This window comes from Hibiscus syriacus, unplaced genomic scaffold (genome assembly GCF_006381635.1).
Source record: "Hibiscus syriacus cultivar Baekdansim isolate YM2019G1 unplaced genomic scaffold, ASM638163v2 tig00110621_pilon, whole genome shotgun sequence".
Lineage (NCBI taxonomy): Eukaryota > Viridiplantae > Streptophyta > Magnoliopsida > Malvales > Malvaceae > Hibiscus > Hibiscus syriacus.
Window position 1 is genome coordinate 1,081,343 of NW_024062802.1, and position 27,703 is coordinate 1,109,045.

Consider the following 27,703-nt stretch of genomic DNA (forward strand, 5'->3'; position numbering starts at 1 on the left):
TTATTAGTTCTCTCCTACGACCAACAAAAATCAATAATATAACAAGCACCGAGTGGCTTTACTCTTCAGAGCAGGCATTGTTAACCGTCTTTTAGCTCTAGCAGCTTTGTAAACTCGATTTTCAGAGCAAAAAATGGGCGTAAACGCGATGGGGTTTTCACTCAGAATCAGCCCCTCTATTTGCTTTACTCAGAACCCACCAAAATCCTCCTCTAAACTTAGGTTTCTAACCATTAGATGTTCCCTTCCTCTCCCATCTGACGGTGCCGCCACTGGTAACTTTTTCTCCTTTCTTTTTCCTTTAATTTTGAAAACAGATGTAGAAATATCTTTGGGTTTTTGGGTGTTTTCAGGGTTGGCTGAGAGGCCATGGAAGGTTGCGGATGCTAGGCTGGTTCTTGAAGATGGTTCTATTTGGAGGGCTAAATCGTTTGGTGCGTCTGGAACCCAAGTTGGTGAAGTGGTTTTCAACACTTCTTTAACTGGGTATGATGATATAGTTTTTTTTTTAAATAGTTTCGTTTTATAAATTAAGCTAAATTAAATAAATTTTCACTTGTTGTAATGTTGGATGTTGAACAATGGTGTGCGGAAATAAGGTCAGATTGGATAGATTTTAAAGTTTTAGTAAAATATTTGAATTTCAAACAAGGCGCAATAAGATTATCAATTATTTGCATTCTAATGGTTGAGATTGCATCTTTTTTTTTTTAACTTCGTTGTTTGTTTTTGAAGTTATTTATAGCTTTCATTTATTTTGCGGTGTAATTGTCGATTTTTTTTATCTGTAATGTCTTTCTTATGTGGACTTGTGAAATGAAGTTTATTATTTGTATGCATTGTCTAATGTGTGACAAATATAATTGTTGCTCAGGTATCAGGAGATTCTAACTGACCCTAGTTATGCTGGTCAGTTTGTGTTGATGACCAATCCACACATCGGCAATACCGGAGTAAATTTTGGTGAGTGAATTTTACCTTCCAAAGCAATGTTATTCTGAATTGTTGAAAACTATATTTACATATAATCTGATATTGATGTGTACCGCCATCAGATGATGAAGAATCGAGACAGTGTTTCCTTGCTGGTTTGGTGATCAGAAGTCTAAGTATTACGTAAATTCTATCCTTACAATTTCTTACATTTGACACAAACAGTTGGTTTATTTGCGTTATCAAATTTTAATTAAATGTTTTGCAGTACTTCCAACTGGAGATGTGTGGAAACCCTCGGTGATTATTTAGCAAAGAGAAATATTATGGGAATTTGTAAGTTGTAATATATGTGACACTGTTTCTATTTAGTGTATGCTTAAGCTTTAGATGAGATACTAATATAATAAATTTGTTCATTCTTTGGCCATAACTTTGGACCTCTTTTCATCTTTTGGTGCTTTTAAAAATTGCAGATGATGTTGACACTCGTGCAATCACCCGGAGATTGAGGCAAGATGGAAGTCTTATTGGGGTTTTGAGCACGGAACGATCCAGCTGTGATGAAGAACTTTTGGAAATGTCACGGTCGTGGGACATTGTAGGTAAGATCAAGAATACGTATATTCTATAAGCAGTTCTATAAGGACAACATTATTTTTATCATGTTATTTTTTATTTTATAGGTATTGATTTAATTAGTGGCGTTACCTGTAATGCCCCTTATGAGTGGGTTGATGAAACAAAATCAGAATGGCACTTCAACTTTGATGGAAAAGATCGAGAGACTTATAGAGTTAGTAATATTTTTTAAACGCAACGTTGGAGATTTTAGATCCTTGCTTTGTGTCTGCTCTTACACGTATCAATTTCTTTTCAAACTGAAGGTTATTGCCTATGATTTTGGGATCAAGCATAATATACTTCGACGCTTAGCATCTTATGGCTGTAAAATCACCGTCGTCCCATCCACCTGGCCTGCAGAGGAAACCCTGAAGATGAAGCCAGATGGAGTTCTCTTCAGCAATGGTCCGGGAGATCCATCTGCAGTTCCTTATGCTGTTGAAACAGTTAAGCAAATTTTGGGAAAAGTACCTGTTTTCGGAATTTGCATGGGCCATCAGTTACTCGGGCAAGCTTTGGGTGGTAAAACCTTTAAGATGAAGTTTGGTCACCACGGAGGAAATCATCCAGTTCGCAATCTTCGGAATGATCGTGTGGAGATTAGTGCTCAGGTATGTATAAGCACAGCCAAAGTGTGAATAATTAGTTCATATAGACATTCCTCGTCTGCAGTTGCAAGGGTTTATATTTTTACCTCCTGATAAACCAACCCCAAGAAAAACCCCAGGCACCCAAAAGACTTTGAGTAGAAGTTTTTACATATTTGCTGAGCATTGCAGATCGTATTCATATATTGTTTGACAATGTTTTAAATTGTAGTTTTATATGTTTGGATGTATTTCTGCTAGGTTTTCCGGTTCAGTTGTATAAAGTGGTAATATATATTTCTAGTTGTATTTTGACCTTTGGAGTTCATGATTTTGTAGAATCACAACTATGCGGTTGACCCAGCATCACTCCCTGATGGTGTAGAAGTGACTCATGTTAATCTTAATGACGGAAGCTGTGCCGGTCTAGCTTACCCCGCTTTAAATATAATGTCTCTTCAATACCATCCCGAAGCATCTCCGGGACCTCATGATTCAGACCGCGGTAAGAGTATCTTTCCTACACCTAGTCTTGATGAACTAGTTTTAGCCTTTTGACTTGTTAACAAAGATTGCAAGTTTTCTAGTAAAGGATATATTTGCTAACTCGAGTTGTTTGTCGGTACAGCTTTTAAAGAATTCATAGAGCTGATGAAGTCAACAAAACGAGCTGCTTGAAGGAAATCGGAATGGCTTGGCTATGGTTTGGTCGGTATTTGCTTTATCTGGGTATGGAACAATTATTTATGAAATATTTTATTAGATAATCTGAATGTTTTCCATGTCTGAACTTGTACTTCATGGATCTTCTTTGTAGTTTTTTAGCATATAATATTATCATGTCCTAAAAGTGAGAGGCAGCATGTTCATTTGCCTGGCGTTAACAAAGCCTAGAGGTTCTATGATTGTCAATAAAAGATGTCTCAATTTGAGATGTTACCATTCCAATTTGTTTATTCTTTTTATATCGAGTATTTGATTTTGTTTAGTATCTTCACTAATATAAGTACTAGTTCTAATATGAATTAAATAAGTATTAGTATTCAAATCTGAATTAAATAAATAACATTACTTATGGAACATGTATTTAATTTGGTGATCTTTTTAAAAATCATTAAATTTATTAAATTTTACTAATATTTTGCAATAATCTGGTAATTTTAGTGACTATTTTTGTTAATTTTAATGATTATTTTCTTTCTGTATATTTTACCAGTAAACAAAAAACAATTGCAAATAGTAATTTACTATCCATCCTTGTTCTTCCGACAGAACATAAAAGTGTGAATTTGCAAGAGGACTTGCATAATTCGAATGGTCTGGCATTATATTATAAAACACAACAGAGTAGGCATTTTGAGGCATGAACTGGGGGGGTAAAGAACCATGTTTACCACGATCAACCAGGTTAACACAATATGAGATCTGATAAAAATTGATCCACGAGATGACTTGAGAATCGGATATTAAATGTAATTTCCATAAAACATTTGACAGCGAACTGACTAATTTCTTTATAAAAAAAATTCTCGTACAATAGCGCTATAAACATTAATGTTCTCAAAACCTTGAATATTAAATAAGAGCAAAGATTAAAAAAAAAAGAAGCACAACCCATATTCCAGCTACAAACATCCTTTTAAGCAACATCGTTGAAAGATTCACTGAAAGAAAGGAATTAAACACTGATTGTCCACCCACCGCCATCTCCATAGAGCCATCATTTCAATGGCGGTGACACCAGTGGACGTTTCAAGTCACAACAATGAAAAGGCTAAAATCAAGAACACAATCCTACAAAGATCTTCCCTCACATAAACGAACTTTGAGTTCACTTGACTCCGGGAACACAAAAAAAAAGGCAAACTAACTGGAAAATGTAACTCACCATCAAAGCACTTGAAAACTTAGAAGCACTTCCTGTGGACAATGGATGGACCGGACTCGTCATACTCACCCTTGGAAATCCACATCTGATACAACAGGTGAAGCAAGAATGTTAGTCTTAGACAACCAACGTGTGCAAAAGAAGTCAAACATGAACCGAAATATGCAAAAATATTCACCTGCTGGAAGGTGCTGAGTGATGCCAAGATAGATCCTCCAATCCAGACACTGTACTTTCTCTCAGGTGGTGCAACGACCTTAATCTTCATGCTGCTTGGAGCAAGGGCAGTGATCTCCTTGCTCATACGGTCTGCAATACCAGGGAACATAGTTGAACCACCACTGAGCACAATGTTACCGTAGAGATCCTTCCTGATATCTACATCACACTTCATGATAGAGTTGTAGGTTGTTTCATGGATTCCAGCTGCTTCCATCCCGATGAAAGATGGCTGGAAGAGGACTTCAGGACAACGGAATCTCTCGGCTCCGATAGTAATGACTTGTCCGTCAGGCAACTCGTAGTTCTTCTCAACAGAAGAGCTGCTCTTGGAGGTCTCCAGCTCCTGCTCATAGTCCAGGGCAACATAAGCAAGCTTCTCCTTCATGTCACGGACAATTTCCCTTTCGGCAGTGGTGGTGAACATGTAACCTCTCTCGGTAAGGATCTTCATCAAAGCATCAGTGAGATCACGACCAGCAAGGTCAAGACGGAGGATGGCATGTGGAAGGGCATATCCTTCATAGATTGGCACAGTGTGAGAAACACCATCCCCAGAATCCAGCACAATACCTGTTCCAATAGGGAGATAATTCAATGTCAGTATGATTACGTACCATCAACGAAAATGTGAAAAGCTCAAAGAGATTTCTATTTCAACGAACCTGTTGTACGACCACTAGCATACAAAGAGAGCACGGCTTGAATGGCAACATACATGGCAGGTACGTTGAAGGTCTCAAACATGATCTGGGTCATCTTTTCTCTGTTGGCCTTGGGGTTGAGAGGTGCCTCCGTGAGAAGCACAGGGTGCTCCTCAGGAGCAACACGGAGCTCATTGTAGAAAGTATGATGCCAGATCTTTTCCATATCATCCCAGTTGCTAACAATACCATGCTCAATAGGATATTTCAATGTCAGGATACCTCTTTTAGACTGTGCCTCATCTCCTACATAGGCATCCTTTTGACCCATCCCAACCATAACACCAGTGTGTCGGGGACGACCAACAATACTGGGAAAAACAGCCCTGGGAGCATCATCACCAGCGAAACCAGCCTGCAAGACAAACAAAATCAGCGCAATTATGACATAGTTCTCATAATAAAAATGGAGAATATAACCCAGGTGTAGATGCGTCCATATAATGGGATAGGTTTAGGTATGGAATGTGTCATCATCATTTCTATGTACCCAAGCTTGTCCTGGTCTGAAATATAAGCCTCAAATTATACTCATCCGTCCATATTTGCAAAGGCTAACCCAAACTCATTTAGGCCAACCCAAGTTTATTTAATGTTTAGTAATTTTATATAATTCTCTTAACTTTTTAAAGATAGACAATTGAACATATTTTTTAAATATTTAATATTTCCAGATGATATAAATGATATAATAAAATAAATATTTATAAAATTAGAAAATCAGTGTGGCCAGGCTCGGGCCTAGAATGTAGGAGGCTTAGCTCATTTTCTAAACGGGGCTAATTTCTTTGTTCAAAACAATTGTTCAAACTTAATATATATGTCCAACCCAATCAAATTTCAAGTGGGCCTTTGAAGGTAGGTAGGTAGATAAAATCCTGGACAAGTTTACTCAAGTCTACAAATTAACTAACCTTCACCATTCCGGTTCCATTGTCACAGACGAGGGGTTGAATATCCTCACCGTCCATCTTTTACGATACTACAAACAAGAATCGAGGCAGTAAGTAGAGCAAAATCAATTGTCAACGGGGTTTCTACGCCCTTCAACTAATCTAAACAGGTTTATATTAAAAACTTCGACAAATCAAGTTTCAGTGCCTCTAAATAGAAAAAAGGGGAACAGAAACACAGAGTCGACATTAATTTCTTGAAACACGGGAAATTGAACAGTCAAATATCTTAGCTTAGTTATCTATGAAACTGCGCAAACAACTATAGTTCAAAAATAAAACATTAGGCAACATTCCTCTGAGAGAATCTAATCAAGCTGTTGTATAATTCAATGGATAACAAATTAAATCAATTAGAAGTAAGAATCGAGATTCGAATTTTTCTTAAAGCTCGGAAAAAAAACTTTGGAACGCATTAAATCTGCAATGAAAGCACGTGATGAAAGCATTAATCAGAACAGGTTGGTCGAAGATCAAGTTCAAAATTAAGGAAACCAATCAATTCTCGATCTATAAAGAAATAGCAAATGTATGAAGTGGATCAAGCTAAGTAAAGATCCAGCTACAAGGAAAGCAGATCAAGTTGAATCTAACACTCTAGAAACTTCTAGAGCTGTAGATCTCAGTTGCGTCGTTGTTAAAAACATCAAACTCAAGCATCAAAAGCCGCAGATGACAGATCGTTGGATCTGCAAGGAAATAGAAGCAAAGATAAAAGGTTTACCTGAAGTAAACGAAAGAACGAAGGAGAAGCTCGGCAGAGAGAGGGGGAAGAAGAAGAAGCAAAACGACGACGCTTTTATTTCCCCTTTTCTCTCTTCTCTGAAGTGCTGCTGCTAGAGAAGGAAATGTAGTGTAAAGAAATAAAACGGGTATTTATGTCATATCTCGAATATCTTTTGGGGAAAGACATTTCTCACGGATGAATTTGTTAGGGTCTAACTATTACTTTTATTTTTAGTTATTTAACTATTTTTATTTTAAAATCATATTTATAGTTACGTTTTAGTTTTATTTTGATCACTCACTGTTAAAAGAATAATAGTGATACTAATATGTCACCGTAAGATAATATCAAATCATCATTGATTTTTAAAAAAAAAATTGTCTCATTAATAATTCTGTTAAGTTTTTAACAGTGAGTCCCTAAGATAAAACCAAAATGTAAGTTAAGTATGATTTTCAAAAAAATAATAGTTATATGATCAAAATAGAATAAAAGTCATAGTTGATGTGCTAAATGTCTAATTTACCCATTTTTAATACATTTTCCCTAGTGTCTTTTACGTTATTTATTTAAATATTAATTAGTAATATATGTAGATGAATTAATAATTTTAAAAATTAAAATTATATAGCAACGCATCCTATAATTATATCAAATGTGTTTTAAAAAATATTATAATCATGAAAATTAATAATAAATCAGTTGATAGAATTGTTTTTTTCAAATATATAAGTTTATTAGTTTGCAGTTCAATCATCAATATATAATGAATTGATTAGATTATTTTTTAGGGTAAAATACACAAATAATCTCTCGATAATATGGTGATGTTTTGTTGAGTCTCTATACTATTAAAAGTTATAAAATGGTTCTTCTACTATTGGGTGTTGCTTTGTTAAGTCCTAACTATTAAAAGTTATAAAATGGTCACCGACTATTTAATATGTTCTAAACTCGTCATTTTTCGTTAACAAATTGACAACAATCTGAGCTGGATGTTAACATGATGACTAAGATATAATAAAATCTAATCCCACAATATAAAAAAATTATCACATCTCAATCAATAGGTTAACATTAAGCTCAGACCGTTGTCAACTTTTTAACGGAAAATGACGAGTTTAGAACATACTAAATACTTGGGTGACCATTTTGTAACTTTTAATAGTCAGATGACTTAACAAAGTAACACTCTATAGTTGAATGACTATTTTATAACTTTTAATAGTTGAAGGAGCCAATAAAACATCACCTAATAATCAGAGACCATTTATGTACTTTATCCTAATTTTTAATATAAACTTTTTCTATAAAATAATTAAAAATTCATATTTTTAACAAAATAATTCTTTTATGAGTAATTTATTCAATTCATTTGAATATTTATAATACTTAAGTTTATTACCAATAATAAAAAAACAAAATCTCAAAACATATATACAAATTGAATTAATTTTATAAAATTAATGGGTTGATTTGAGTCCTAAGCAATTTGAGTTATCATATATGTAGAAAATCTTCGTTAGAAAAGTTACATATTTGGCTAACATATATGTGAATTAAATTAATTTTATAAAATTAATAAGATTGATTCAAGCGGTAAACCATTTAATTTTAAATAAATATTTGTTTGTATGTAAAAAATCTTAATTGAAAGACTCTGATTACATCATGTATGTGATTCAATCTATCGGATTAATAAATCTTAAAAATCGGAAGGGCAATAAAAGAAAAAGATTAATTTTATAAAAAAAAAATGCTCTGATCGAAATTTGGAACTGCTAGAACTTGCATGGACTCTAACAAGATAAGTCTAGCAGCTACTATAGGCAGCAACATGAAGGAAAGCTAATGAAAACTCTCAGCCATGGCTGCCATGCCCTATCTGTCGGAACCCTTCACGATCGGAGACTACATGCTAAAATCAAAGCTAGGAGGAAATCCGTTTCCTTCGTTTGGAAAGCTGAGAGCAAATCAATCGGCGAAGTTGTGGTAGTGAAGCAAGTATTTCTTTCCAAGCTCAACAAACACCTCGCTAATTGCTTGGATTGCGAGCTTAGTTTTCTCTCGTCTGTTAATCACCCCGACATCATTCGCCTTTTCCATGTTTTACAGGTATGTTTACCTGTGTTTTTTTTTTCATTTTTTGATTCCAGCAGCTGGTTGTTTATGATTTTCTGGTGCCCATTTGAATTATCTCTCGAATCCGACGGTTTGATGGATTAACAGTTCAATTTCTCTTTGTTAAGTTAAAAGTTTTGGTTGTTTTGTACCAATTACTGGGAATTGGTTCAATCAATCATTTTGATTTTTAAATCTTTATAATGAGTATTGTTTTTTATTGTATTTCCATGGTAGTCCTAGTTAAATGATGTTATAATTTACATTGAGATGACACAGCAAAAACTTGCTGCTAGTTTCTCCTGTTCTCTAGAGCTTGATAAGTAATATGTTGGAGTATCAAGTGCTGATGATTTAGAATTCATTTTCATATCTGTTTTGCTAATCTAATTCCTACCAAAGAAATGGCTGTTTTTCTTTGATTTTCAGTCTGAAAGATGTTTGTTCCTGGTGCTTGAGTTCTGTGATGGAGGAAATCTAGCCTCTTACATTCGTCGTCATGGGAGAGTTCAGGAGCAATTAGCAAGGAGATTCATGCAGCAATTAGGTAATTACTTCTCTTTTTCACAAAAAAATAAAAGTAAAAAAATCTATGTGACGGAAAAGTTTCTAAGTCTAAACAATATTTTTCGAGGTGTTTCCTTTGCAGGAGCTGGTTTGGAAGTATTGCAGTCCCACCATATCATTCACAGAGATCTGAAACCAGAGGTATGCAACATATTTAGCATCATTGCTATATTCATTTTGCATTTATGACCTTTCCGGGATGCACCAGGTTTGCTCCCTGTTTGCCCAGTTAACCACATGCAGCTTGCCTTTCCTGTCTTCCTGATTTTTTTTCTCTACAAGAGCATGCCATCTTCCTTCTTTCCCTAATGCTGCACCATGTGGCTGGTTACTGGAAAAGTAAAGAACAATTATGCCAACATATCAGTGATTCCCGTTATGTCATGATGTAAACCTATGGTGTTAGCCGGGGTAATCTCATATATTCGGTGATCCTAATTTGGTGCCTGACTCGACTTTCAGCTTAAAAGAGAATAGATACCTCATACCTTGGTGTAGTCACAACTCCAAAGAATACCAGAAGTTCATTACTCAGGATTACCTTTTTTTTCTAAAATTCATCAATAACTGCAAGTCATTGTTTGCAAATTGCAACCACGTTATGCATGTATATGATTTCAGAGTAAAATTTTCTATATAATAATTCCTTTAATCCAGTTAACCATGGTGCTTTCATTGGAGTAGAACATTCTACTTTCAGGCCCCAAGGATGATTTGATGCTGAAGATAGCTGATTTTGGTCTTTCCAGGTAAGTTTCATTCTAAGGGAGTTAATGGATCAATGTAAGACCATATAGTATTTTAGTTTCAGTATTTGTCCTGCAAAACTGAGAACAATGTCTATGGAAATCCATTAATTTTGCCCCTAACAATATTGTTACATGGAATGGTTTTTTCCCCTCCTCTTTAATTGTTTCCCCACTTTTATGTTGATGGTAGAAGTGTAGATCCAGGCAAGTATTCCCAAACAGTATGTGGGCTCCATTGTATATGGCTCCGGAAGTTCTACAATTTCAAAGTTATGATGAGAAGGTAATGGCATGTTCTGTTCTTCTTCAATGAACACTGTTTCCTCTCTATTTCTCTCATTCTCTGTTTTTCAAAATTTGTGAAATTGGAACATACTGAAATTTAGGGCTTAGCCATAGGTTGACATGTGGAGTCTTGGAGCAATTCTTTTTGAGCTTCTTAATGGTCATCCTCCTTTCCGCGGTAGAACTAATGTTCAGGTAGGAGATTTAGCCTAAAAAATTTATTGGCTTGCTTTAATGGTTTCCTAAAATTGCTGTCCATCTCAGCTGCTGCAGAATATTATGTCACCTGCCTACCCTTTTCTAAGCTCATTCTTCCACAATTACATCCTGACTGTGTCGACATATGTTCAAGACTTCTTTCTTTAAATCCAGGTCTAGCATTACTACTAATTTCGTGCATATTGAATTCTTCCCAACCCCAGAGGTTGTCTTCCCTCTTAAAATCCGTTACTTGGATTTATGCACGGTTCCAGTTGATCGCCTGTCGTTTCAAGAATTCTATCAACATAGGTTTTTGAGGGAAAAAGGAAAGGGAGAATAAAATCAACCATGTACTTGAGAGTGTGAATGCTGTTGTACAATTCATCCTGATATATAGAAAGTGGTGAGTGTAGCATATTCAGAAGCTTTAAGTTCTCACTCGACAATTCGGTGTTTAGGGTAAATGGCATCATTAAGAGTTAGTGTTATGGAACCGGAAAAGAAAATATTCGAAAACAGTCCCGTATTGTGTAACCACGTTTGTGATATGACATTACATTCTGTATAGACAGCATACATTAACTTGTTTATAAGCATTATGTAGTAACTTATTTTTGTTGTTGATTATGCTTTATGATATAGAACTACTATATGTATTAGGGTGATACTCAATTTTGAATTACCCATTAGATTTCTAAAACGGATTACTAATCCTCAACATTTTGAGGAATCCTTCATAAGTTGTTGTGCATGATTTTTCTCAATCTTTTCGACCTTGGTTCCGTAAGAGCAAGTCAGAAAGATTGAGAAGTAGATTGAGTCCTTCCTGTGTAGCAACTTCGACGACAAACCATGCAACCGATTCTTCAGGCGAATCCGAGTGGATAGCTGATATCAAACCAATAATATAGTGAAGAGAAAATTTCATTCTGGAAAGGGATTAAAAGGACCAGAATAGGAAAGAGTGAATAATTTGCACGTTGATAATCGGAGCTATGCATTTCAACTTCTTCGTTTTCAATTTCTCCCTTTTTTTCCTACCTTTCTCCAAATTCCTTCTGTTCGTCCTCTTTCCTTAATCTTTTTAAGTATCACTTTACGTTTTTCATGGAAAAGAAGGAATTTAAAAGAGGAATTTCATGAACTTCAATATTGCCAGGGTGGTTGGAATGTTATTGGTTTTTGTGGTCCTTCCTATCGATGAAAACAGTACATTTGGGAGGAGATTAGCCAGGTACCATTACCACTGCTCTGCTCTCTTCCCGAGTTATGCGTTCTTTTTGTTTTGTACGTATTAGTTTTGACGTTAACCATAACAAATAATGATGAACTGAATGGACTGGTATATATGTGGGCATATGGCCGCTTATTTTACCACCACTCTCCACGTTGAGGACATCAATGACTTCCATCCCGGTCGCGTTTATGGTCTCTTTTCTTCTTTCTTTTAATCGTCACTTTAAAGTTCTCGACAAAATGCTTGTGAGTGTCGAGCAAATAATAGATGTTAGCTTGTAAATGCCTGCAGTTTTTGGTTACGAGCCACATTCGATGTTGCCGATCGGAGTTGTCACGTTGGTTGTACGCACAAGTTTCATGCCTCTTCCCAAACTGAAATGCCTTGCCTCCAGCCCTGTAAGCCCAATTTATCTCCCCAAATTCTCATATCCTTCTCATTCAACACCATATCACTGGATTTTCTTTTATCCATGACTTGGTGTACATGAATGAATGTGTCATGGTTGGAAAAGGAGATGAGGAAGGAGGAGAAGACGATCGGGGAGGTGAAGAGAGAATTGGGGAAAATGATAAACGAGGGTTAGGGATTGCTGAAGGAATTGGGATTGTTACCTGATGAAGTGAAGGTCACGTGAGGAGCACGGGTTCATTAAACCCAATTAATGTTTGAAGACCCAGCAGCCTTGAGCCCAACAGAGAAGTCCACCAGAGAAGCCTAAGATAATATGCAGTAACAGAATTAGTTAGAATGTAAGCCAGTTGGCTTGTTAGATTTTGTAGTACACGGTATAAAAATAATTGTACCTGGAAAAGGAAGGATTATGCATCATTTCATTGAAATGAATTCTGAATTTCTTAAACCTTTTCTGTTTCTCCTCTGAAATCTCTTTCTTTTCTCTTCTTCATTATCTCGTTCATCACAAATTGGTATCGAGAGCCTCGGTTCTAGCAAGCAAAGGGCATGACAAAGAAGAATCAAAACATGAATGAAGCTGATCTATCAGGCCTGCAGAAACAGATGGAGGATTTAACAGCATTAGTGAAGCAAGGAAGGGACGAGACTAATCCACCTAAGTGGTGGGAAGTGCAGGAAAACAGAATCACAGCAATGGAATCAAGAATGGCTACTAATCAAAGCTATGTTGAAGAGCTGTTGAAGATTCTAACAGGCAGGACGGGTGAGCAGGAAAATGTTGCTGGTGAACAGGTACAAACTTCTAATGCTTCTAAAAATGGAGAACAAAGTCCTGTTTTGGTGACTGTGGTAAAAGATAAATCAAGATTCACTTATAAACCGGATGAGCCTGGGATATTAAAAGCAAACCTGATGATTGTGTGTCTTAAAAAATGGGAATCAGTTAGGTGAAATAGTGAATCTAGACCTAAATTGTTGGGGTCTGAAACTGAAAGAAGAGGTCCAGGAAGTTCTTTTATAAGTTCAGGGTCTATGTGGCATAGGCTTAAAATTGAGTTGCCATTTTTTGAAGGGGTTAATCCTAGGGGGTGGCTTCAAAAAATGTCTTAAATATTTCTCTCTGTGTAATGTTCCTAATGAGCAGAGGATAGAAATAGCCACTATGTACCTAACTGGGAAAGCAGAGGTTTGGTTTGATGGGTATATTATGCAGAAACATCATGTGACATGGCATGAATTTGAGGCAGATCTTTTCCATAGATTTTGTGATAGGTACTTTGCTGACATAGTTGAGGAATTATCAAAGTTAGTGCAGAAGGGATCAGTAGAGGAATACCAGGACAGGTTTGAAGAATTGCAGCCTCATATGCTGTTACAGAATCCTACTCTGGGTGAAGAGTTTTTGTCTCTCTTTTTATTAGTGGATTAAGAGAGATATCAAGCATAGAGTTAAGGTTTTGGAGCCAAAGACACTCTCTGAAGCTTGCAGACAAGCTAAACTATATGAGCTTTCTGTGGAATATGAGAATAAAAGAGGGAGAGCATTTTTTAGAAACCCACCCTACCCAAACCCATTACCTAGTACTAAACCTAATTTCTCAAATCCACAACAGAAAAGTTCAGCTAATCTGCCTCCAAAACAGAATTTGTTGGAGTACAGGAGACAAAACAACCTATGTTATAAGTGGTGAAAAGTTCTCTCCAGGGCATCAATGTAAGATAAAGCATTGAATATGATGATTGAGGACGAACCTGTTTTATCTTCAGAAACTTTACCAAATGAGTTAGAACAACAAGTGTTACAAGATGAGGAGAGCCTAGAAATTTCTATGAATGCTATCACTGGGTGTATTGGTCTTAATACACTAAGGATTCAAGGCACTATTCTAAAGTGATATGGTCCTAGGTGTGGATTGGATGAAGTTAGTCAGTCCTATCTTAATGGACTTTAATAAACTGACACTCAGTTTTGTACATCAGGATGAACAAATTGTTATCAATGGCCAACAGCCCTCGAATTTTTTGCAACAGATTTCAGGAGCTACACTATTAAAGATGACAATTTCAAATTCTGCTTTATTGGGGTATGCTGTTTTGATGAATATGACAGAAGGTTCAAGACCTACTCCTACAACTATTCAACCATTATTGGAAAAATAAAATTCTATTTTTGCTGAGCCTACAGGTCTTCCACCTACAAGAACTCATGATCATACTATCACTTTAAAGCCTGATTCTATGCCTGTTAATTTAAGGCCATACAGATTTCCTCATAATCAAAAAGCTGAAGTGGAAAAACAAATTGCTGCTATGTTATCTTCTTCTATTATTCAACCTAGCAAAAGTCATTTTGCTTCTCCATGCCTTCTCATTAAAAAGAAGGATGGTACTTGGAGGTTTTGTGTTGATTATAGGCAGTTGAACAACATGACAATTAAGGATAAATTTCCTATTCCTGTTGTTGAGGATTTATTGGATGAGCTATATGGGGCTGTCTACTTTTCAAAAATTGATCTAAGGTCAGGTTACTGGCAGATCAGAATTAAAGAGGAGGACATTTATAAAACAACATTCCGAACTCATCAGGGTCATTATGAATTTAAGGTAATGCCCTTTGGGTTAATTAATGCTCCTGCAACATTTCAGGCTTTGATGAATGAATTATTTAGTTCATTCCTTAGGAAGTTTGTTTTGGTGTTTTTTGATGATATATTGGTTTACAGCAGTTCTATGACAGACCATATTCTGCATTTACAATTAGTTTTGGATGTTTTGCAAAGTAATCAACTATTTGCAAAACTATCTAAGTGTTTCTTTGGTCAGACCCAAGTAGAGTACTTGGGCCATATTATTTCAGCTGCTGGTGTTGCTACTGATCCTAGCAAGATAGAAGCAATGAGAATTGGCCTTTACCTAAATCCTTAAATCATTGAGGGATTTTTTGGGGTTGACAGGATATTATAGAAGATTTATAAAAGATTATGGGGCAATTAGTAAACCTTTGACTCAGATGCTGAAAAAGGACTGTTTTAAGTGGAACAGTGCAGCTTTGACTGCTTTTGAAGAACTGAAGAGAACTATGTATCTGGCACATGTGTTAGCTCTACCAGACTTTACTAAGATTTTTTATTTAGAGACTGATGCTAGTTCTGGAGGCATAGGGGCTGTTTTATCACAGGAGGGCAGACCTATAGCATTTTTAAGTAAAGCTCTCAGTCAATGCCATGCTGCTATGTCTATTTATGAGGGAATACCTTGCTATTTTATTAGCAGTCTCCAAGTGGAGACACTATTTAGAGAGCAAACCTTTTATCATCAAAAATGATCATGAGCCTTTAAAACTTATTGGAGCAGAAACTCACTACTGCTATTCAAAAAAGGGGGCTGACAAATTATTGGGATTGGATACACTATCCAATACAGGAAAGGTATATCCAATATTGTGGCAGATGCTTTATCCAGGCAATGGGAACCAAGCTCAGTGTCTTGTCATGGGAACTACTCTAGTTATTCCTACTTGGGTACAAGAAGTGGAGGAGAGTTACAAGGATGATTTATTGGCTACTGAGTGGATTTCTATTCTGACTGTGTCTCCTAATGCTGATTCTAAGTGGAAATATTCCAAAGGAATTCTCAGATTTCAAGACAGGGTCTATATTGGTACTAAAGGCTCTCTTAGGCTACAGATTCTTCAAACTTTACATGACTCACCTCATGGAGGTCATTCAGGAACTCAGGCCACTTATCAAAGAATTAGAAGTTACTTTTTTGGCCTAAACTTAAGGCAATGGTGGCTACTTATGTGAGGGTTTGTCCAGTATGTCAGCAAACTAAAGTGGAGCATGTTGCTAAACCTGGTTTTACTTCAGCCACTGCCTATTCCTCAACAGGCCTGGGAAATTATCACTATGGATTTATAGAAGGTTACCTACTTCTTTGAAGAAGAACTGTATCTTAGTGGTGGTGGATAAGTTCACAAAATACAGTCATTTTGTGGCAATATCACATCCTTATACTGCTGCTGAAGTAGCTAAACTCTACTTAGACAACATTTATAAGTTGCATGGCCAGCCTAAGTGGCCATTTCAGACAGAGATAAAACCTTCACTAGTCTTTTTTGGAAAGAACTAATGAAAGTTAGGCACTAAGACTCTATTTAGTACTGCCTACCACCCAGAGACGGATGGACAAAGTGAAAGGGTGAATCAGTGTCTTGAACAGTATCTAAGAGGGTTGTGTTTCTCCCAACCAAAGCAGTGGGCTAAATGGTTATCTCATGCAGAGTGGTGGTAATACCACCTATCATACAGCCCTAAAGTTGACACCATTTCAAGCTCTATATGGATATGCACCTCCTACAATGGTATGGCAATCAGACTCACCAGTGCATTCTGTCAGTGAATTAATGAAGACTAGAGATGACATTCGCAGACTAGTCAAATTTCATTTAGAACATGCAACCAATCGCATGAAACAAAAAGCTGATAAAAAACGATCGGAAAGAAATTTTGCAGTGGGAGAGGAAGTGTACCTGAAATTACAGCCTTATCGCCAAACATCATTGGCTCTGCGTAAAAACTTAAAGCTAGCAGCCCGATACTATGGCCCTTACAAAATTACAGAAAGATTGGTGCGGTTGCTTACCGTTTGGCTTACCTGAGACATCACGGTTACATCCCGTTTTCCATGTGAGTCTTTTGAAGAAACACATGGGACAGTTAGCCTCTTCTTCTACGGATCCTCCTGACATGACAGAGGAAGGTGAAATTAAATTGAGCCTTGCAAGTCATGGGAAGAAATTGTTAACAGGAAACACAAACCTGTTACTCAGTTGTTGGTGCGATGGAAAAATCTAGATGATTCGTGCGATACTTGGGAGGACTATACTGTTCTTAAGGGACAGTTTCCTAACTTTGATCCTTGGGGACAAGGATCTGCTCCAGCAGCGGGTATTGTCATGGTTGGAGAAGGAGATGAGGAAGGAGGAGAAGACGATCGGGGAGGTGAAGAGAGAATGGGGAAAAGATAAACGAGGGTTAGGGATTGCTGAAGGAATGGGATTGTTACCTGATGAAGTGAGGTCACGTGAGGAGCACGGGTTTCATTAACCCAATTAATGTTTGAAGACCCAGCAGCCTTGAGCCCAACAGAGAAGTCCACCAGAGAAGCCTAATAATATGCAGTAACAGAATTAGTTAGAATTAAGCGCAGCTGGCTTGTTAGATTTTGTAGTACGGTATAAAATAATTGTACCTGGAAAAGGAAGGATTATGCATCATTTCATTGAAATGAATTCTGAATTTCTTAAACCTTTTCTGCTTCTCCTCTGAAATCTCTTTCTTTTCTCTTCTTCATTATCTCGTTCATCACAGAATGTAGATATTCTACGTTCCATTTCTGAGGCATATTTGGACATGGTTGGGTGCTTCACCAGCCACAAGGAAGAACTTTTGTTCCCTGTTGGAAAATGGTTATAGTTGTATTATAGTGCCTGGTGGAGTCCAAGAGACATTGAACATGGAACATCGCTCCGAGGTTTTATTTTTGGATCTTGGTGGCGGTCTTCTTTTTCTGTTTATGTTGGGAACTTAATAATTCTTGGTTTATTTCTGGACATACAGATTGCATTCCTTAAGGCACGAAGAGGATTTGTTCGGATTGCTATGGAAACGGGGTGTCCCCTGGTCCCAGTTTTCGCCTTTGGTCAGGTAAGTAATGTGTTTTGCAGCTTCAAAAATCAAACATTCCTTAAGGCACGAAGAGGATTTGTTCGGATTGCTATGGAAACGGGGTGTCCCCTGGTCCCAGTTTTCGCCTTTGGTCAGGTAAGTAATGTGTTTTGCAGCTTCAAAAATCAAAATTCATTATTTTCAACGTTTTCTACCACACAATTCACCATTTATTCGTGCATTTTACCTGAAGCAAGCAAGTACGGCATGTGCTTAGCGGCAATTGGGTGGCCGGTAGCCCTTGTAATTTCTTGAATGAATTATATAAGAATATCTTTTCGGTCAGTTATCTTTTACATATTACAAAATGAGCTTTAAATTTTTTAAACAGTTACAAAATGGTCCCTGTAACATTAAAATAACAATAAATTTCAATAGGTTTAGAGACTATTTTTAATAATTTGATAAATTCAAAAACCATTTTAGAATAATTCGATAAATTTTATTGATCATTTCCTAACTATTTAGGAAGTCTAAGGATCGTTTTATAACATTTGAAAAGTCATGGACTAAAAGGATCATTTTTATATAATTAAGTGATATCTAATGAACTTTATCATAGATCAAACAACTTCCACAATTTTCGCACCAAATGAGTCTAATTTCCGTCCTTATTTCTTACTTGTGCGTCAGTCACATGCGTACAGGTGGTGGAAACCAGGTGGCAAGCTCATCCTCCAACTTTCAAGAGCTATCAAATTCGTCCCCATACTATTTTGGGGAGCTTTTGGATAATGCACTAAATCACTATCTTTTATGGTAAACAGGAATGAAACCCATTCTTATTGGTTCGTTTATATTTGTAGAACTCCGATACCCTATCAACATCCGATGCATGTGGTTATCGGGAAACCTATTTACCTGACTAAAAACCCCCAACCCACTAACCAAGAGGCATTTTCTTACAATGCTTCCATCGGTACTAACTATTGTACGGTCTTTCATTGCCTATCAACAATTGGATAGCTATTTTCTAGGTTAATCCGCCTATCCATTAATACACATCTGAATCACAGGTGCTTCAAGTACATGACCAATTTGTTAAAGCTCTTCAGGATCTGTTTGAGAGAGACAGAGCTCGGCTGGGATATGCTGATCTTTCACTACAAATTCTTTGATTCCAACTTTGGTTAAAGTTGGCTTCTTACATTTATCACGTTTGTTTTTATGCCAATCTCTTGTACTGTCTTATTCAATATCAAAGGTATTTGGGTTATGTTTTGTTACACACGTCTTATTCATAAACGTGTAGATGTGTCCCTTCCATTACCCATCGTAACAGTCCAAGCATCACCTCGTAAAACTGCATCAAACACCATGGAGTTGCCACCTTTACTTATCCCTGAGTCCACGTTGAACCTGATAAAGCAACGTGGCTTTGCGAGAGGCTTGCAGAAACAATATAGATGGTTAAATTATATATTTAGTCACCCACTTGTTTCTACGCTTCTTTTTTAGTTATTCTTAACTATTTATTTTTTAAAATCATAATTAATGTTATATTTTAATTATCCGTATTAAAAAAATTAACAGTAGTACTTATATGTCATCATAAAGTAATGATATATCATCATTAAAAAAATAAAAAAATATTACGTTTACAATTTTGTTTATTTTTTTAATATCGAAATGACATATAATGTTAGATATATTTCAAAAAATAAGTTATATAACCAAAACAAAATTATGAAAATAACTAATTACATAGTTATCCAATATACATTTTAGAATCTATTTCTTTTCCTTATTATCATTCTATCCAACCAAAGAGTATGTTATTATCATTATTTTTCTATACCACTCGACTAATCAAATTATTAAATAATTTTTCCATCTAAATTGAATAATTATCGAATTCTTACTCTATTTCATTTCAGCTAATTAATCGTGTTGTCAGTGGCGAACATATTGTTATCTCACTTTATCACTGTAACATGTTCATGGTGGCTTATCATGTAATCTATTTATCAAAATGCCCATGCAAAATCTTAAAAATTCAGCGACTGTAAGGGTTGTTTACTCATTTTTTTTATAATTCAGAGAAGTTATCTTTTTTAATCACCATAATTAAGTTGATAAATTTTAGTATATTTTTAATCACGTTCCACGTAGGCCGAAGCATATGATCATAATTAAGCAGAGGAAAAGGTGTTTTATTTAAAGGATCGTTTATGGTACGAACATCGGTTTCCTGTTAAATTATTGTCTCTGATTTTTTTTTTCAGTTCAGATTTGACAGAGCATATGATAGTCGATTCCTTTACGAGTTGAATGCATTCGTCTCGAATGTGATTTGTTAAACCAAAGCCAAAGCGGTGTGGCGGTTCCGGAAGCGGCGGCGGACAATGGTGGAAGTGAAGGAGGGGAGAAATGCGTATTCGAATGTATCTGGATATCGGGAAGTCAGTGCAAGAAACCAATTCCCGTCCAACATCTTGCAAGGGGCGTTAGCTAATTCTATTTGGATTGGAGCGATTCATTTCAACATCTTCCTCTTCCTTTTCTCCATCCTCTTCCTTCCTTTCGCCAAATTCCTCGTGTTCGTCCTTTCTCCTTTTGCTCTTCTTTTAATTCTGTTTGGAAAAAAAAAAAAATTAAATCGCACAGTTTCGTTAATTTCCCAGGGTGATTGGATTGCTTTTGGTTTTCGTGGTACTTCCTATTGATCAGAACAGTAAATATGGGCGGAGATTGGCCAGGTACAGTTCTGTTCTTTTTCTATGGTTAATATTATATGAATGAATACGGCAGATTTGAAATTTTAGTTAATCAATAATTATGATTTGAATGAGCAGGTATATATGTAGGCATATGGCCGCTTATTTTCCCACAACTCTCCACGTTGAGGACATTAACGACTTCCATCCTGATCGTGCTTACGGTCACTTTTCTTCTTTCTTTTAATATTTACTTTAAAGTGCTAGAGCAAAATCTCAACTGATAATTTGAGAAAACAAAAATGAAAATAAAGAAGACATAAATTTTACGTGGAAAACCCCTAAATAATATAGGGTAAAAACCACAGGCAACGGTAGATGAATTTCACTATGAGAAAATAGGAATTACAACTTCTCTCGATCGACCAAGGAGAAAACAATGATAATTCTCTCTTGATAAAAAAGAGAAAATAACTCTCAAGAAACTCTCTAAATTCTCTCTAGTATTGGAAGAAAGCTAGAATGCTTTGGGATGGTTTTGAAGCTAAATGAGCTAGGATATTTATAGTTGAAGCTTAAGGACTAATCTTATAAATACCCTAAAGTTTAGGGATTAAATGTTATAGTTATCCCATTTAATTTCAACAATTTGGTTACCTAATTTTGACTATATTAGCCGCCCAAAACCAATTTTCCACAGCCGCCCCATTATTATTTTTTTTTACTTTCAACAATCTCCCACTTGAAGATTTAATTGGAACAATCATATCTTCACACCATTCTTTCTACCTTTTACCACCTTTTCACGAATGAAATGGTATTGAACTCGTATGTGCTTTGTCCTTGCACTTTGACTGTCAAAAAACAGAGAGACATACTCTTGATTGTGTCCAAGCTCCTCCAATAGCATCTTTAACCAAATTGCTTCTTTACTGGCTTGTGTAGCTGCTACATATTCTGCCTCTGTTATGGATGTAGCCACAACTGACTATAATTTTGAAACCCAGCTTACAGCTCCACCAGTAACTTTAAACACATATCCTGTTGTAGATTTTCTTTTATCCAAATCCCCTGCATAGTCAGAATCTACATACTCATTTATTAGTAAGTTTGATCCTCCGTAACATAATGCAATATTTGAGGTCCCTTTGATGTATCTCAGGATCCTCTTTACGGTATTCCAATGCTCTTTGCCTGGATTCGCCATGTACCGACTAACCACTCCCACTGCTTGTGCAATGTCTGGTCTTGTGCATATCATAGCGAATATTAAACTTCCCACTACCGATGCATACGGTACTCGAGACATCTTCATCCTCCCTTCTTCACTGCTAGGACTCATACTGGAGGATAATTTGAAGTTAATAAGAAGAGGGGTAGAAATTGGCTTACAATCTTGCATGCTGAATCTTGACAAGATCTTCTTCAAGTAATTCTTTTGTGAAAGCCAAATCTTCATATTACTTCTGTCTCGGTGAATTTGCATCCCTAGAATCTTGTTTGCTGATCCCAAGTCCTTCATTTCAAATTCCCTAGCCAGTTGTGCCTTCAATTCTTCAATATGATCTTTGTTGGGTCATACAACCAACATATCATCCACATACAACAACAATATAACAAAATCATTATCACCAGACCTCTTGAAATAAGCACAAGGGTCTGCATTAAGTCTGTTGTATCCAAGGCACATAATGAAGGAATCAAATCTTTTATACCAACACCTCGGCGCTTGCTTTAGACCGTACAAAGATTTGTTCAACCTGCAAACCAAGTTCTTTTATTTTTCTTCAAAACCTTCAGGCTGGAGCATATAAATCTCTTCTTCAAGATTTCCATGAAGAAAAGTTGTTTTAACATCCAGCTGCTCTAGATGTAAGTTCAATGTAGCACACATTGCTAAAACTACTCGAACTGTTGTTAGTTGAACCACAAGAAAAAATATTTCATTGAAATCAATACCTTCTCTTTGAGCATATCCCTTGACCACCAATCTTGCACGATACCTCTCAACTTGATCGTCACCATTTCACTTGATTTTGAAGACCCATTTGTTACCAATTGACTTCCTTCATTGTGGTAGTGGCACAAGATCCCATGTATTATTTTTATGAAGGGTTTCGATTTCTTCTTGCATCGCCATTATCCACAATGAAGCATCTGAGCTGTTTATTGCCTTTTGGTATGTTGATGGCTCACCGTCCTCTGTTAAAAGGCAGTATGCAACATTTCCTTCTATAATATAATCTAAGTGCCAATTGGGACGTCTTCTCACATGATCTGATTGACGATTTGTTGGAGATTCAAAACTCTCTGGTTCTTGTTCATCATGTGCTGGTTCTGCTTCAGAAGAATCTCTTTGTTCAAGCTCATTTTCCACATGTATCTATGTAGTCTCTGACTTTTCAGTGCTATCATCGTCTTCTTTTCTTTGTAGTTTATCTTCTACAACGATAACATCCCTGCTAATGATCACTTTGCGGGCAGTGGGATCCCACAAGCAATACCCCAAGAATTTGCATTTCCTGGATTTTGGATCCAGCTTTGAAATTTCTTGGGAGTTATACATCACGTACTCTATACGTCCAAATACATAGAGGTTTGAATAATCAGCTGGTTTTCCAGTCCACATCTCCATTGGTATCTTCAGCTCTATTGCAGTTGATGGAGCTCGATTTACCAAATAATAGGCGGTATTGACTACTTCTGCCCAGAATGATTTTTCTAGGCCTGCATCCCTCAACATTGCTCTTGTTCTTTCTAACAAGGTTCTGTTCATCCGCTCTGCCACTCCATTTTGTTGAGGAGTGTTCGCCAGTGTGAACTGTCTTTTGGTGCATTCTTTCCTGCAAAAGTCATCAAATTCTTCGCTTGTGTATTCTCCTCCATTATCTGTTCTGAAACACTTGATCTTATTTCCAGAATCAAGTTACATCCGCACTTTGAAGTTTTTGAAAGTTGAAAACACATCTGACTTCCTTTTAATAGGGTACACCCAACATCTCATGGATTAGTCATCAATAAATGAGACAAAGTATTTTGCTCCGCCTAGGGATGTAACTGGTGCTTGCCATACGTCAGAGTGAACCAATTCTAGAACACTCTTGCCTCTAGAATTTGATGTGTTGAATTTCAACCTGTGCAGTTTACTTGTTATGCAATGCTCACACAAAGTAAGTGATACATTGTTAAGTCTGGAAGTAGCTTTTGCTCCGCAAGGACTTTCATTCCTTGTTTTGACATGTGTCCAAGTTTCTGATGCCATAGCATTACAGAATCTGAACTACATGAGGTAACAGAGGCTTCTACTTCTAGCAAAGTCTATCCCTTCAACATGTACAAGTTTATTGCTATCTTTTCACCTTTCAGTAACACAAGCGCTCCACGGAACACCTTCATGATTCCTTTCCGTGTTTCAATCTTGCTTGCATTATTATCCAACAATTCGTAGGATAATAAATTTTTCTTCAGGCCTTTCACGTGTCGCACATCTCGAACAACTTTAATTGTTCCATCATACATCTTCAATTTGATGGTTCTCACGCCAACGATCTCCAAGGCATGATCATTGCAACTATAGACAGATCCTCCTGAGACAGGTTCATAATGATGGAACCATTCTCTTCTTGAGGTCATGTGATATGTTGCTCTCGAATCAATGAGCCATATATCAGCATATCTCTTTCTACCTCCCACGGTGGTTGACGCTTCACAACATAGAGCATCTCCATCATCTGAAGTGTTTGCGGTATTGCCTTGTGGATTGGAGTTTTTATTCAGACTCCAACAATCCTTCTTCAAGTGACCATTCTTTCCATATTTGTAGCACTTTAAATTCTTCTTGCTTCTCGACTTCGATCTACCATGTTTGTGACTGTTGCTTTGGCCACATTCTATTGATCTCCCTCTCATCGTTGTCAACGTTTCTGCTTGTTACAGATTTACTTGTCTGTCTTCCTTGTTCTTGCGCCAATTTTCTTCTTGTAGAACAGCAGCTGCAACGTCATCGAAGACTAGACTGGTGACATTACTGTTTGTCAAGTTGATGATGAGTTGATCATACGAATCAGGTAGACTTTGAAGTAGAGGTTCAACACGTACTTGTTCTCCTATTTTACAGCTTATGGATGTAAGCTGAGAAAATAAAGTGTTCAGTGTATTTAAGTACTCCGTCACTAAAGTAGATTCTGGCATACGGAGAGTGTACAATTTTCTCTTAAGGAAAATTTTTATTGTGCAACGATGTGGCCTCGTACAATTTGGTTAGATGATCCCATATCTCCTTAGCTGTCTTCTTCTCCTCGATGTTTGACAATACTTCATCTGCTAATGCTAGATGAAAGTTTGCCATAGCATTCCCGTCCATCTTGTTCCATTTGTTGTCATCTATGAAATCCACCGGCCTTTCACTAATAGCTGCTAGACAGCCGTCTTTCCTCAAGATGACCTTCATTTTTAATTTCCATAATGAGAAATTTCTCCCATTGAATTTTTCAATATCAAATTTCGTTGTCATAGCTTCTATTACGGATAGCTCCCACTATTTCACTATCGTGAATAGTTTTCTGGAACCTTCAAAGAATGGGTAATATATTCTTACTTTCTTATGTTGGAGGATCCACCTTTTGGTGGCAACCACAAAGACAATAAGCATATATTACACACTCAAATCTGGCTCTGATACCAATTGTTGTGGAATACGGCTATCGGATAGAGCAAAATCTCAACTAATAATTTGAGAAAATAAAAATGAAAATAGAGAAGACACAAATTTTACGTGGAAAACCCCTAAATAATATAGGGTAAAAACCACGGGCAACGATAGAAGAATTTCACTATGAGAAAATATGAATTACAACTTCTCTCGATCGACCAAGGAGAAAACAATGATAATTCTCTTTTGATAAAAAGGAGAAAATAACTCTAAAAAAAACTCTCTAGTATTGGAAGAAAGCTAGAATGATTTGGGATGGTTTTGAAGTTAAATGAGCTAGGGTATTTATAGTTGAAACTTAAGGATTAATCTTATAAATACCCTAAAGTTTAGGGATTAAATGTTGTAGTTATCCCATTTAATTTCAACAATTTGGTTACCTAATTTTGACTATATTAGCCGCCCAAAACCAATTTTCCACAGCCGTCCCATTATTATTTTTTTTACTTTCAACAGTTAGCTTGTAAATGATGCAGTTTTCGGTTACGAGCCGCATTCGGTGTTCCCCATTGGTGTTGTCACGCTGTGTGAACGTACAGGTTTCATGCCTCTTCCCAAAATGAAATGCCTCGCAACCAGTGCTGTAAGCACAATTTCAACATTCCACAATCGCATTACTCAAATTTTTTGGGCCATAACCTTTGTGGATGAATGGTTTAGGTATTCTACACCCAATTCTTGAGACATATATGGACATGGTTGGGTGCGGCACCAGCCACAAGGAACAACTTTTGTTCTCTTTTGAAGGCTGGTTATAGTTGTATTGTAATTCCAGGTGGAGTACAAGAGACCTTCCTCATGCAGCATGATTCCGAGGTTTTATTATTCGAATACTTATTCTATTTTTTTTCTTTCATTTTAGTGTTTTTTATGTTGGTACTTGACGATTCTTGGGTTGGTTTACACAGGTCGCCTTCCTTAAGACGCGAAAAGGATTTGTTCGAGTAGCCATGGAAACAGGGTGTCCACTGGTTCCAGTTTTTGCCTTCGGTCAGGTAAGTATGTTTTTTTTTTCTCGGTTATTTTGGTCCTGTTGGAAGCACATACGCGAAAACAGAATATATGATGTGATTCAATACGATAACATAACAATGTTCTCATTGAGATTCAACATACCTTACATACACATTTGGAGCGTAAAATCATGCAACAAGTATTGGATAGGATTTGGAGCTATTGCGTGGCCTTTTTGGTTTACTCTTTAATTGAACCGTCTAGAGTTTGTCAGTGGCCTCATTTGTTCTGTTCATTCTTATCTTTCTATCGGACTTCCATGTGTTTGTCACTTGAATCAACTTTTTTTCTTCTTCTTCTAACGTCTGCTTCAGTCATATTCCTACAAGTGGTGGAAACCAAGTGGGAAGTTCTTCTTGCAACTTGCCAGGGCTATCAAATTCCTTCCCATGTTATTTTGGGGAGTTTTTGGGTATGTACTAGATTTAAGATTTGTTTTTTTGGAATATAAAAGTATAATATTTCTTTTTAATTTGGAGATTTTACTTAATTTGTGTTGGATAAATGTGGTTTAAAATCTTTGAGTTATTTTCAGTTTCGGATTGAATATTCTTTTAATCATTTGCACTTGAAACTCTAATTATTTGGATAAATTCATTAAAGAAAGTTTTACGATACATGATTGTGTAGAATTTAAACTTCACAACCTTGCTTATTTGAACACCATGTGTTTTATTTAGGGTTTTGAATTTATGATATAGGATATGGGGAGTAGAATTATGATTTAGGGTTTAGTATTAAAAAAGTCAAGGCTGTAAAGTCAAGGGTCTTGAATTTATGATCTAGGATTTGGGGAGTAGAAGGATTGATAGTATACTTTGATTAGTAAAATAATAAAATTATAATCTTTTATCAATTAGTGATTTAAGCCGGACTGAATCTTTAGAAATTCATAATGTGTTTACTTAGTGCTGTTTCCCTGAAATCTTCTCTTCCCCCCCCCCCCCCCGATTCAGAACTCCTTTACCCTATCAACATCCAATGCATGTGGTGGTGGGTAAACCTATTGAGTTGAAGAAAAATCGTCAACCTACTGCCGAACAGGTATTTGTGATATTATTGTACAACTGTGTTACTTGGAATTATAGAGGGATGGATATGATTTATGAGTATGACTCGATTTTAGAAACTGATTTTTTTACATATATTCTCATATCTATCGAATCATACTCGTGAATTATATATTTGACACGAGTACTTAAAAAGAACAAAATATCGAAACGACACGACTGAATATTTCATTTATACATTGTTTAATCTGATTCACAGGTTCTTGAAGTACAAGGTCAATTTATTAGATCCCTCGAAGAACTTTTCGAGAGACGCAAAGCTCGGGTTGGATATACTGATCTTCCACTAAAGATTCTTTGATTTAAACTT

General features: G+C 36.4%; 4 protein-coding genes and 1 pseudogene across 5 annotated transcripts; 4 read left to right on the forward strand and 1 right to left on the reverse strand.

Annotated features, from left to right (window-relative positions):
• Positions 1-19,231, forward strand: LOC120136201 (carbamoyl-phosphate synthase small chain, chloroplastic-like). Its single transcript, XM_039152305.1, has 11 exons — positions 1-275; positions 354-486; positions 875-963; positions 1,056-1,116; positions 1,202-1,269; positions 1,410-1,538; positions 1,620-1,729; positions 1,821-2,168; positions 2,484-2,649; positions 2,773-2,828; positions 19,203-19,231. Exons 1-10 carry the CDS (start codon positions 134-136, stop codon positions 2,820-2,822), a joined length of 1,296 nt encoding a protein of 431 aa, XP_039008236.1. The 5' UTR covers positions 1-133; the 3' UTR covers positions 2,823-2,828; positions 19,203-19,231.
• LOC120136202 (actin-7-like) lies at positions 3,663-6,730 on the reverse strand. Its single transcript, XM_039152306.1, has 7 exons — positions 6,633-6,730; positions 5,870-5,937; positions 4,917-5,310; positions 4,211-4,824; positions 4,005-4,117; positions 3,890-3,915; positions 3,663-3,859 (listed from the first exon to the last, which is right to left on the reverse strand). Exons 2-5 carry the CDS (start codon positions 5,924-5,926, stop codon positions 4,052-4,054), a joined length of 1,131 nt encoding a protein of 376 aa, XP_039008237.1. The 5' UTR covers positions 5,927-5,937; positions 6,633-6,730; the 3' UTR covers positions 3,663-3,859; positions 3,890-3,915; positions 4,005-4,051.
• On the forward strand, positions 8,418-11,122 carry LOC120136204 (annotated as a pseudogene).
• Positions 11,482-27,703, forward strand: LOC120136203 (diacylglycerol O-acyltransferase 2D-like). 2 transcript variants are annotated; one of them, XM_039152309.1, is made up of 9 exons: positions 11,482-11,618; positions 20,566-20,640; positions 20,737-20,822; positions 25,786-25,892; positions 25,970-26,125; positions 26,218-26,304; positions 26,638-26,735; positions 27,280-27,367; positions 27,593-27,703. In XM_039152309.1, the coding sequence occupies exons 1-9, from the start codon at positions 11,554-11,556 to the stop codon at positions 27,692-27,694; spliced, it is 864 nt and encodes a 287-aa protein (XP_039008240.1). In that variant the 5' UTR covers positions 11,482-11,553; the 3' UTR covers positions 27,695-27,703. The 2 variants fall into 2 exon arrangements, with proteins under 2 accessions (XP_039008240.1, XP_039008239.1); XM_039152308.1 differs by lacking the exon at positions 11,482-11,618 and adding an exon at positions 20,238-20,480.
• Positions 11,872-18,922, forward strand: LOC120136205 (diacylglycerol O-acyltransferase 2D-like). Its single transcript, XM_039152310.1, has 6 exons — positions 11,872-11,986; positions 12,087-12,193; positions 17,592-17,747; positions 17,834-17,920; positions 18,575-18,672; positions 18,748-18,922. The coding sequence occupies exons 1-6, from the start codon at positions 11,893-11,895 to the stop codon at positions 18,905-18,907; spliced, it is 702 nt and encodes a 233-aa protein (XP_039008241.1). The 5' UTR covers positions 11,872-11,892; the 3' UTR covers positions 18,908-18,922.